Below are 9,911 nucleotides of genomic sequence, written 5' to 3' on the forward strand. Positions count from 1 at the left end.
TTGGTTCCCCTTGGCTCAGTAGGGGTTGTTAGTCAATAGTCAATGAGGACATTGACATCTCTAAAGGGGGGGTGAGTGTAGCGCATGTGATCATGGGATGAGATTTGGATATACTGTCACCATGGATCTTTGGAACCTTGGGAGATAAATGGGGATAAAATAGCCACTAAGGGCTCTCTCATCAAGCAATTGCCCCTTTTTCAATTGGCTTAAGGGGAGAGAGATAAGGTGCGCTACAGAGATGGAGATGGACCCAAGATGGAGTCCAAGATGGAACTGAGACCAAGACCAAGACCAAGACTGAGATCGAGTCTGAGACCCAAGACTGAGACTGAGTGTGAGTGTGAGTCTAAATACTAATGCTATTGGGTGAAAGCCCAAAGCGATCATCCTCCAGGGGGGGGTGTTGCAAGGGGTTCCAAAAGTATAGTAAGGAGAGTATAGGGGTTGGACCCCAATGGAGCCAATTTAACCAAGAAAGGCCAATTTGGTCAGGAAGGTTGTACCCAGGTGTTGGGTGATGAGATAACCATTGGGAAGTCTAAGGCTAGAGTGAATACGATTGACAAGCAGGGTAGCTTGGTAAAGTGTTCAAGAGCCGGCTTTAGTTCCCTCAGGAGATTGAATGGTCAATGCTCGCAATCCAAGTGTGGGTGGCACTACCTACTTGGATACATGGGTGCACATAAGTACTGTAAAAACAGTAGTGGGGAAGTTAGAGAAATGTTACCAATATGATATATATGGCAACTCAAGATCAATTTAAATCTGTTAGTTTTGACATTTGTCCAGCTGGCCAGTTGCTACCATTCAAAGTTCCCACAGAAAGCATTAAACCATAAATGTCAAAAACAGAACTAATTTAGGTAGGCAATGATGGATCCAATAGTAATAGAAGGGTTTATAGCCAAGTTGTATTAATTTAGACAGCAAAAATTGCATGAGTTGGTATAAATTGAATAAAATTGGCAGGGGACAAAGAAGGAAGAATTCTTTGCATATAAGATAAAATTGGGAAGATGATTTATTTAGGCAAGTAGTGATTCATTACTGGTAACAAGAATGAAACGACTCAATATACAAGATATGATCCAATTGGCCACATTAAAAGGTTTGTGGAAAGGTAAATGGGCAATGAAGACAAGATATTTTATGTGGTTGGTCATGCAAGACCACCTCCCGTCTAAACAAAATTTACATCTCCCAAATCAGTCATGTGATAAATATGGGGCAAAGGAGACACAAAGGCACATACTTTGGGAATGTGAGAGTATACATTGCTGTTAATGTCACATACTTTGTTTTTGTGCTGTTGCAATAGCATTCCCAAAGACAAGTGTGTTTCACGAAGCAGTAGTGTGGGGCGAAGAAACTGTTGGAATATGAAACAAAATAGACTCTTGGAAATGGTTTGCAACACAAGAAGGGGCACCATGGTTTGATCAACTCAGCATAACATGAACAAACACAAAAGGAGTATCCTTGGAGTTAATAGACTTGCTGCAAGGAAGTACATTGTGAGAAATTTTGAAAGCCAAGTGCAACAAAACCTTTAACAATAAACATGAAGGGCCAAAGGTAGTAGTGTCATAGGTGTGGGCTTATGTTTTACAACTAGAAAAGAGAGGACGAAATGGACTAAGAAAAGCTAAGAAAGAAGCACTTTCTTATGGAAGCAAGGAGAGGCAAGTACTCGGGAATGAATGTGGACACCACCAAATGAATGGTTTCAGGTGACACATTTAAATAAACCTTTAGGATCCAATTCACAAGCAACCCCTCTCCATAAGTAGTAAGCTCCCCTAACTACAAGCTTTTTGTTGGTTTCATACCCAACGAAACTATGCCCGATTTTTTGGTGTTTTGCTAGTGAATAAAAGGCCCCATTTAACTATGAAAAGTTTTCTCAATCCTCAAGGCTTCCTAAGGTGTTCCTCCAAGTGTTTGCCAGAAGAACATAAGCTACAGGATCGTCGAGATCCACATTTTGAGAAACTCTGTCTGCAACATTTGGATCACTCCTACAAGCTGACGATAAAACACTCAACCATGCTGTGGAGTCTGGAACCATGGGCATATTGTTCGTAAGTTCCTCGGCATCACACACAAGCCCAGCTCGTCCCAGCAGATCCAACATGCACTCGTAATGAAACACGCTGGGAGTGATCCCATAGTCACATTTTAGCGAAACAAAGTAGCTCCATCCATCTCCCACAAGGCCAGCTCGAGCACAGGCCAGGAGCACGGCAATGAAGGTCACGGAAGTGGGTCGGATTCCCTGGAGCTCCAGATTGGATCGAAAGGTTTCAATCGCCAGCTTCTCGCAGCCATTGTGGACAAAGGCCGTGAGCATTGCATTGCAAAGAATGGTATCGTGTTCTTGCTGTGGAAACGACGAGAAAACTTTCCAAGCTTCGTGGAGAGTCCCACACTTAGCGTACATGTTGACGAGCGCAGTTGCCACCACCACATCATGGACGATGATGTTTGCATGGATGGTCTTCCCGAGTTCCACCGATGCAAGCTTGGAGCAAGCATCCAATGCTGCCACCGACGTTACCTCGTTGGGATCCATCCCTTCAAGATCCATTTGCAAGAAGAGCCGGATTGCGTGGTGCGCGTCGTAGATGGATCGATCGCTCTGTGCGTAGGCAGCGATGAGAGCACTCCAGGAGATCACATTTCTGTCGCCCATGGCATCAAACATCTCTTGTGTGAGATCGAGGCTGCCGCACTTCGAATACATGTCGACTATGGCATTTTCCACCTTGAGGTCGTGCAAGTGTGAGCTTCCAGAGGTTTTCATCGCGTCGTGGACGACGAGGGCGATGGAGAGATCTCGTAAGTTCGCACAAGCGTGAATGGCACACACGAAAGTAGCGTCGCTTGCCTCGATCCCTTCCACGTCCATGAGATCGAGCATGAGCAGTGCTTGCGAGCTCTGACCGTTTCGAGCATAGGCGGAGATCATTGACGTCCAAGTGACGGAGTTCCTGGTCGCCATCGTGTCGAAAACACTGCGGGCTTCGATCGATCGACCGCACTGTGCGTACATGTTCACGAGTGCCGTGGACACCACCACGCTCTTGCTAAGCTCCTCGTCTCCAGAGACGATGCTATGGAGGGTTCTTCCAAGATATATGGAGCTTGGATCCGAACAGGCCTCGAGAACGCTGGTGAGAGTAATCTCGTTGGGCCTTTCTCCCTCTTGATCCAGCTTAGAGAACATCCTCACTGCCTCTTTGCGATATTCTTTTTGGGCATATGCGGTTAGCAATGCGTTCCAGGAAACAAGATTCCTTTCGTGCATGGCGTCGAAGATTTTCTTTGCGTCGAGTACGTTACCGTGCTTGGCGTTTGCAGTGATTAAAATCGTCCATGCAACTACGTTAAAACAAGGCATTCTTTCATACACAAAGTTCGCCTCTGATAAATGCCCGGTTTGGGTATATGCAGTGAGAAGAATGGTCCACGAGTAAGAGTTGCGAAGATGGCCTAGCTTGTCAAAAACATCCCGCGCATCCTCGCTGGATCCACATTTCCCATACATTTGGATGAGAAGATTCGCCCAGAAGGTCGAGCTCGAATCCGCCGCTACCATAGCCAGTGAAGCGTGAACTCTCCGGCCTTCCTTCAAGGCTCTCACGTTCCCGCACTGGCGGAGGAGCGCTGCAAATACGGAGAGAGAGATGTGGTGGATTCCCCCCAGCTGCTCCACTCGATCCAATGCCCGCTGGAGCTCCTCGCGACCCCACAAGAGAGCTCCACCAGATCTTGCTGCTGTTCTTGGTGGAGCTCTCGCCCAGCTTATCACATTGCTCCTTTCGAGCTCCTCCAGGGCCATCGATCCCAGCTCCACCATCCGAGCATCGCGGCTGCTTGTCCTCCTGCGCGCCACATGCATTCATAGCCAATTGACCTGGTCAACCATACGGTCAACGACCTTTATAAACATAAAAAAACAAATTTAAAGGAGGACCAGCACCACTGAGTTTCCAAAAAATCAAGAACTACTCGATTCTCATGCCCTTTCTTCGAATCGCGTCGCTCATGTCGTGGTAGAAACGATTTGGAAACCTTTCCTTTTTTCCCATGAGCGCATCTTTCATTACTCTTTTCTGCCAAGAACAAAAGAAAAACTTCATGGGAAGAGAGAAAACTTTTAAGCACACCTTAACCAGCTCCCACCGATGCGTTTTATAGAATTGTTCAAGCATAAAGCTGGCCTTCTTGTAGTTCTGAGAAGAGAGGAAAAAAAAAAGTTGAAACCAGCAATAGGAATGAAAAAGGAGATCAAACTTACGGCCGCACAGAGACAATCAATGATGTCTTGGTCCAAGCGACGACTAAAATCCGAGTTTGTGAGAACCAAAACCTCCACGTCTGTAACACTAAGAATGCTGGCCGCCCTTGTAGCTTTGCTTAGAAGACCAGCCTGGATTTCTTAACAAAGTAAGAAACTTCCCAAAAAGAACAAACTTCGACTATGAATACCTCTCCGAAGTACTCTCCAGCGTGAAGTCCACCTACATCCAATATCGTTCCCGTCTACAAAACACAAACCTTCATCTTCCAAATAAAAAGCTTGAAAAGTATGACCATACCTTGAAGAGTTTATCGATCTCAGTCTCGGTCCCAGTGTCCTCACTAGACCGAAAACTCGTCGACAGTCCATCTTCCGAGTTTTCTTCGATTGCCCGCAACTTCTTCTCTCTGGATATCACTGTTCTTACCCACACCTCAAACTTATTCTGATAATTCATAGGGTCGCTCACGTCTCCACGCAGCAAACCAGTGTCTGCCGTTCCCATCCCCCATAGCATGGCCTCCTTGTCCGAAAACTCCAGGTCCTGGATGGACTCATCACTAAACTTGTGATTGATCTCCTTGAGAAGTGACTCTAAGGAGTATTCCGTGTTGGTCTGGCCTTCTTTACTCCCCTTCCTAGACTTATAAGACCGCAGTGACATTTGAGACAGCGGCCTAGATTTGCGTGAGAACCTGATGGACTTCAAACGGCCAGAAGTTTGCTGAGCATTCTCCTGTTCCTGTTCCAAGTATGACTGCTTGATGGTGCTTGGAAGAAAAGGTAGCGCCTTCTTCTGCCTCGGATGCATTTGCTGCTTCTCGCTCTTTAGCCGACTTTGACGCTGGTGTCCCTGTGCTGAGACACTGCGCCTTACAACATCCTGTCCCGGTGTGGCTTCACGCCTGCTGGATTCGTCAAAATCCCTTGGAGCCGACAAAAGCTTGCTCTCGGTACTGGTGTCTTTGAAAGTAACTCGTGCCTCCGGTGCTGACGAAGGCCTTCCCTGAACCGTCACGGCAACTGGTTTTGTGGAGGCCATGTTGCTCGACTCATACTCGTAGATCACTGGTGGACTAAACGAAATTGGAGGAACGGACTGGCTTCGACTTGTCGGGCAAGACAATGGCCGAGTCATAAAATGTGGATGTCCCCAGTGTTTTTGGAGCTCCTTCACTTTTTGTTTGCAATGATCGTGCGTGGTAGGCCTGAGAAGCAAGGTCAAATCGCCGGGTGCTACGTAGCAAAGCCACGGTTTACCTGTACTGGCATAAACTTGAGGCAGCTCGAGGAAGAGAACGAGGAGACGCATCGCCTGGAGTCGCAACATGCATAACAACCTGAAGACTATTAATTAGACAACCAAAACGAAACCCCGGGATGAGCTTACACGGCACTCTCCGCTCTTGATGAAGTACATCTCACGAGCTTCGTCGCCCTGGAAAGTTATGACTGCAAAAAATCAATCCATAAACTGTGTTCATTTGGTTTTGCCTGTTATCATCCAATATAAACTCTGTTGTTATCACTTCCAGATATAAGAGGTGATAAAAAGTACCTCTGTTTTTCGGATAGCTCCGAGACGTCAAGAGGCTTGCTAGACGATACATGCCACCCTTTGCAATCTTTTGCAGGACGTTTACATTCTGAAACAAAGGAAGGAATGTTGTACTTCTAATTTCTCCAAACAAAGTTCATGCTTACTTGCAACGCCTTGAAGTTATCTCGCACTTCTTCAGTTATGTCTGTCTTTAGAGCTGCCTCGTAGTCTGCCTTTCTCAAAACCAAAAGCTCGCACTTGCAGAAACAAATAATAAAAGGCCTCAACACAAAAGCTTTCCAAGAAATCTACAAAGGCATACCCGCCTGAGCGTCGACACCGTTTCCCTCCTGCTTGACAAAAGAACGTAAGGAACGGCTTCAACAAGTTCCATAGCAAACCTTCGGTAATGTTCGTGTAGAAACGCTGCCTCTCCAAAGTAGTCTCCAGCATAGAGAGCATTCAGCAACTTTTCTTTTCTTCCAAACGTAGCTGTCACCTAGAAAACCAGAAGGAAGTCACTTACAAGGCTCAATATCCACGGGCTCCCCTCTTACCTTCACTGAGCCAGTAAAAATCACATAGAAGTTGTTGCCCTCGTCCCCTTCGCGATACACTGCAAATGAAAAACTCGGGTGAAGAGCTCAGCAGGAGACTAGCACAATTCACAAATTACCAGGTGTGCACTCGGGAACATCCTCGTAATGGATAAATTTACAAATCTAGACAAAGAAAAATAAATAAAAACAGTCAATCTCCAAGAAGATGGCTTCTAAACGCTTACCTCAAGTCGTTTAGAAAATGGGAGATTGCTGATGAGCTTGATATCCGAGAAAACTTCTTCCAAAACATAGAGCTCGCTAGCAGTCCGCTCCTCAGGACTGTTGGCAAAATTAAAACAAAGCTCGAGCTCGAGCATACAAGCAGAAAAAAAGACGAGTAACTCACGTCTTCTTGAAGACCCTGCGGCGGCTCTCTGTTCTAAAATGCGCCAATCCACGCCATTCGTCTTGCAATAGAGAAGCCTAGTTCAACAAACTCAGCATTTCCTCTAGATCGATCGAGTGAAAGAGTCTCACCATTGACGATCTATCGTTGCTTCAAGCGACATTCTCGATCATTCCTAGAGAAAGCGGCGGCCAGCGCGATCGATCCAAAGCCCCAATAAACCCCAGTGTCCTTTGGCCAGGAGCCCTAACCATCCATAGACCCGTTGGAAAATCGGACCGTTGATAGAGGAGCCGGGGTTATAACCAAGAGCCCTAAATCTCTAGAGAAGCAAAGCGATCGATTTTGCGAACCGCGCGGCCCTCTCTCCACGAAGTCCAAGCGCGCTCATAGCTAGAGATCAGTAGAGTAGAAATTTCTAGCTCGCATTCTTCTTGTTTGTGTGCTTCTTGCTCGAAAATTTTGGTTTCTTTTGTGTGTTGATGGCAGCCCAGGGCACGGCGACTTGCTCTACTCCCGGCAGAGCCCCGTGCCTCATCTCCAATCCGCCGAGGAAGACGCCGGGGAAGCTCCAGCTCCAGAGCGATCGATTCATCCCAGATCGCAGCGCCATGAATTTCGATGTCGCAAATATGCTCGTGCTCGGCAAGGAGAACTCGCATTCTCAGCAGCAGCAGCAACAGCAGCAGCATCTGAGGTACGATTGCTGCCAGGAAGAGTACAAGAAGCAGCTCGCCGAGAATCTCTTGAAAGACGCCAACATCCTCCACAAGGAGAGCCGGATTCTTGCCTTCAAGAACAGGCCTCCGCCGCCTCCCGAGGGATTTGACAAGGAATCCAGCCTCTTGTACAGCGAGAACACGGCTCCGGGCGCTTCCAGGCCTCGCAAGATGTTTAGACACATTCCCCAGGTATGTTTCCTCTCCTCTTTCTTTCTTCCGTCCATTTGTTCTTGGGTTTAGAAATCTTCTCTTCTCACACTTGTTTTCTTCTTTCAGGCTCCAGAGAGAACTCTCGACGCACCCGAGATTCTAGACGACTACTACCTCAACTTGCTCGACTGGGGATCAAACAACGTGGTCGCGGTCGCTCTCGGACACACCGTCTACCTCTGGAACGCGAGCACGGGTAACATCGAAGAGCTCATGCAAGCAAACGAGGAGGACGGTCCCGTGACTAGCGTTGCTTGGGCGCCCGACGGCAAGCATATCTCTGTGGGCCTTAGCAATGCGGACGTGCAGCTCTGGGATTCATTGTCTCTTCGCCAGGTACAGTGGAGTGTAGGATTGTGTCTTGGATCTCAGGAACTAAAAATGCTTGCGGTGCCGCACAGGTGCGATCTCTCAAGGCCCACTCTGCTCGAGTTGGAAGCCTGGCCTGGAATGGTCCGATTCTCAGTACCGGGGGTCGTGACAACGTTATCTTCAACCATGACGTTCGCATCCGTGAGCACGTAACTGGCAAGATGGTAGCACACCAGCAGGAAGTTTGCGGCTTGAAGTGGTCGCCTTCTGGACAGCAGCTGGCTAGCGGTGGTAATGACAACCTTCTTCACATCTGGGATGCTGCCGCTGCTGTTTCCGGTGGTACAAGCTCGTATCTGCATCGTCTGGACGAGCATCAAGCGGCTGTCAAAGCCCTTGCCTGGTGTCCTTTCCAGAGCAATCTCTTGGCCTCCGGGGGTGGCACGGCAGACCGATGCATCAAATTCTGGAACACGCACACTGGAGCTTGCATCCAAAGCGTCGACACGGGCTCTCAGGTGTGCGCGTTGCAGTGGAGCAAGCATGAGAGAGAGCTGCTAAGTTCGCATGGATTCAGCCAGAACCAGTTGATCTTGTGGAAGTACCCGTCTATGGTGAAGATGGCGGAACTTACCGGTCACACGTCCAGAGTCTTGCACTTGGCGCAGGTAGATGTTCTTGCTTGGTTTCCATGTCAGCTGGTATCTAACCACGCTGTGTTCGTTGCAGAGTCCTGATGGCTACACAGTTGCTTCTGCCGCTGGAGACGAAACACTCAGGTTCTGGCAAGTCTTTGGCAATCCCGACACAGCGAAAGCAGCGGTTCGAACGAAGGCAAGGGAAACATACAGTGCCTTGAACAGCCGCTGTATTCGGTAAGCGTATCAATTTCTTGTAAGTTTGCATTGCTTCCGGAGCTTGTATGTATGATGCATCCATGTCTTAGGTTAGGAAGTCCATGATCGCGAACCAGCGCGATCGTGGCAAAATGGCGTTCCTCGACGCCATCGGTTCTAATACTTCTCTGTGAGTGTTTTCTTGTTTTTCTATTTTTGTTTTTACAGTTCTGCGCATGGAGAAACATGCAATTTTCAAAAAACACAGGTTTGAGAATTACTGTTTGTGGTGGATTTGTTCTAAGATAAGTTTTGCAGGACGAGCCATGAACTACCATAGGAGATAGGCTGTCCAGCTCTAATGATGATAATAAGATCAGGTAACTCTGGCCAACTTGGAAAAATCGTCAAACAATTCTCATTTTGCAGGTCGCAGCGCTCGTCCCCCACCCCAAACACCACCAGGTCATTCCTTTCATGTTGTTCCACTTTTTGTTTTTTTCTCGCTAAGAGCAACTACACAGGGTCCAGACGCAGTTTGTGGAGAGAGATGGAGAGAACTTCTTTAGAGCCTTGTAAGCAACGCAAACATCTCCTCGGACTCTCCAAACTCCCACTCGGCATACGTGGCCTGGTCAAGTGCATCACCGTGGCCCTCCTCTTCCTCTTCCTGGTTGTGAACCAGGATACTGTTCCATTCTCTCCAGTCACGGGGCTCCTCTCTCGTCGGATCAAAGCAGTGTGGTGACCGCAGGCGTAGTAGCTGCCGCACAAACAATGGTGCTTCCACTGGACACCCGGTAGTCGTCTCATGGTGGACAACCATGCTCGGTTCCTTCTTCGCCAGCAGATGGCTACTTATCGTTGTCAATCTCAGGTTTGTCTCCATACCTGATGGTAGACGATCAGGATTGTCAAGCCTGCAGCATACCGAGCAGATTTTCATGATCCAAGGAAAAAGCAAGAACTACAATGAGTGCATACCAGCGGAATAGCGGCCTTTTCCAGCAACGCCATTTAGCGATCACGTCCTCGTC

At 47.9% G+C, this 9,911-nt stretch overlaps 3 protein-coding genes across 5 annotated transcripts; 1 reads left to right on the forward strand and 2 right to left on the reverse strand.

Moving 5' to 3' along the window:
• Positions 1-1,906: 1,906 nt before the first annotated feature.
• On the reverse strand, positions 1,907-3,862 carry LOC112347353 (pentatricopeptide repeat-containing protein At2g13600-like). The gene has a single exon (XM_024678097.1). The coding sequence runs from the start codon at positions 3,860-3,862 to the stop codon at positions 1,907-1,909; it is 1,956 nt and encodes a 651-aa protein (XP_024533865.1).
• A 92-nt stretch (positions 3,863-3,954) lies between these two features.
• On the reverse strand, positions 3,955-7,029 carry LOC112345345. Of its 3 annotated transcripts, XR_002992013.1 has the most exons (11): positions 6,926-7,029; positions 6,795-6,871; positions 6,631-6,727; positions 6,523-6,568; positions 6,404-6,462; positions 6,248-6,345; positions 6,169-6,196; positions 6,011-6,103; positions 5,865-5,952; positions 5,697-5,800; positions 5,582-5,621 (listed from the first exon to the last, which is right to left on the reverse strand). XR_002992013.1 is itself a non-coding variant. In XM_024671826.1 (8 exons), the coding sequence occupies exons 2-8, from the start codon at positions 5,724-5,726 to the stop codon at positions 4,011-4,013; spliced, it is 1,380 nt and encodes a 459-aa protein (XP_024527594.1). In that variant the 5' UTR covers positions 5,727-5,800; positions 5,865-5,952; the 3' UTR covers positions 3,955-4,010. The 3 variants fall into 3 exon arrangements, 2 of the variants coding, with proteins under 2 accessions (XP_024527594.1, XP_024527598.1); XM_024671826.1 differs by lacking the exons at positions 6,011-6,103; positions 6,169-6,196; positions 6,248-6,345; ... (3 more) ...; positions 6,795-6,871; positions 6,926-7,029 and adding exons at positions 3,955-4,118; positions 4,173-4,238; positions 4,304-4,435; positions 4,495-4,548; positions 4,605-5,514 and having other exon boundaries at positions 5,567-5,646; XM_024671830.1 differs by lacking the exons at positions 5,865-5,952; positions 6,011-6,103; positions 6,169-6,196; ... (4 more) ...; positions 6,795-6,871; positions 6,926-7,029 and adding exons at positions 3,955-4,118; positions 4,173-4,238; positions 4,304-4,435; positions 4,495-4,548; positions 4,605-5,514 and having other exon boundaries at positions 5,567-5,621; positions 5,697-5,791.
• Positions 7,030-7,094: 65 nt separating this feature from the next.
• Positions 7,095-9,067, forward strand: LOC9642227 (cell division cycle 20.2, cofactor of APC complex). The gene is made up of 4 exons (XM_002960439.2): positions 7,095-7,705; positions 7,793-8,062; positions 8,128-8,706; positions 8,768-9,067. Exons 1-4 carry the CDS (start codon positions 7,277-7,279, stop codon positions 8,915-8,917), a joined length of 1,428 nt encoding a protein of 475 aa, XP_002960485.2. The 5' UTR covers positions 7,095-7,276; the 3' UTR covers positions 8,918-9,067.
• Positions 9,068-9,911: the final 844 nt, after the last annotated feature.

This window comes from Selaginella moellendorffii, unplaced genomic scaffold, assembly GCF_000143415.4.
Source record: "Selaginella moellendorffii unplaced genomic scaffold, v1.0 SELMOscaffold_0, whole genome shotgun sequence".
NCBI lineage: Eukaryota > Viridiplantae > Streptophyta > Lycopodiopsida > Selaginellales > Selaginellaceae > Selaginella > Selaginella moellendorffii.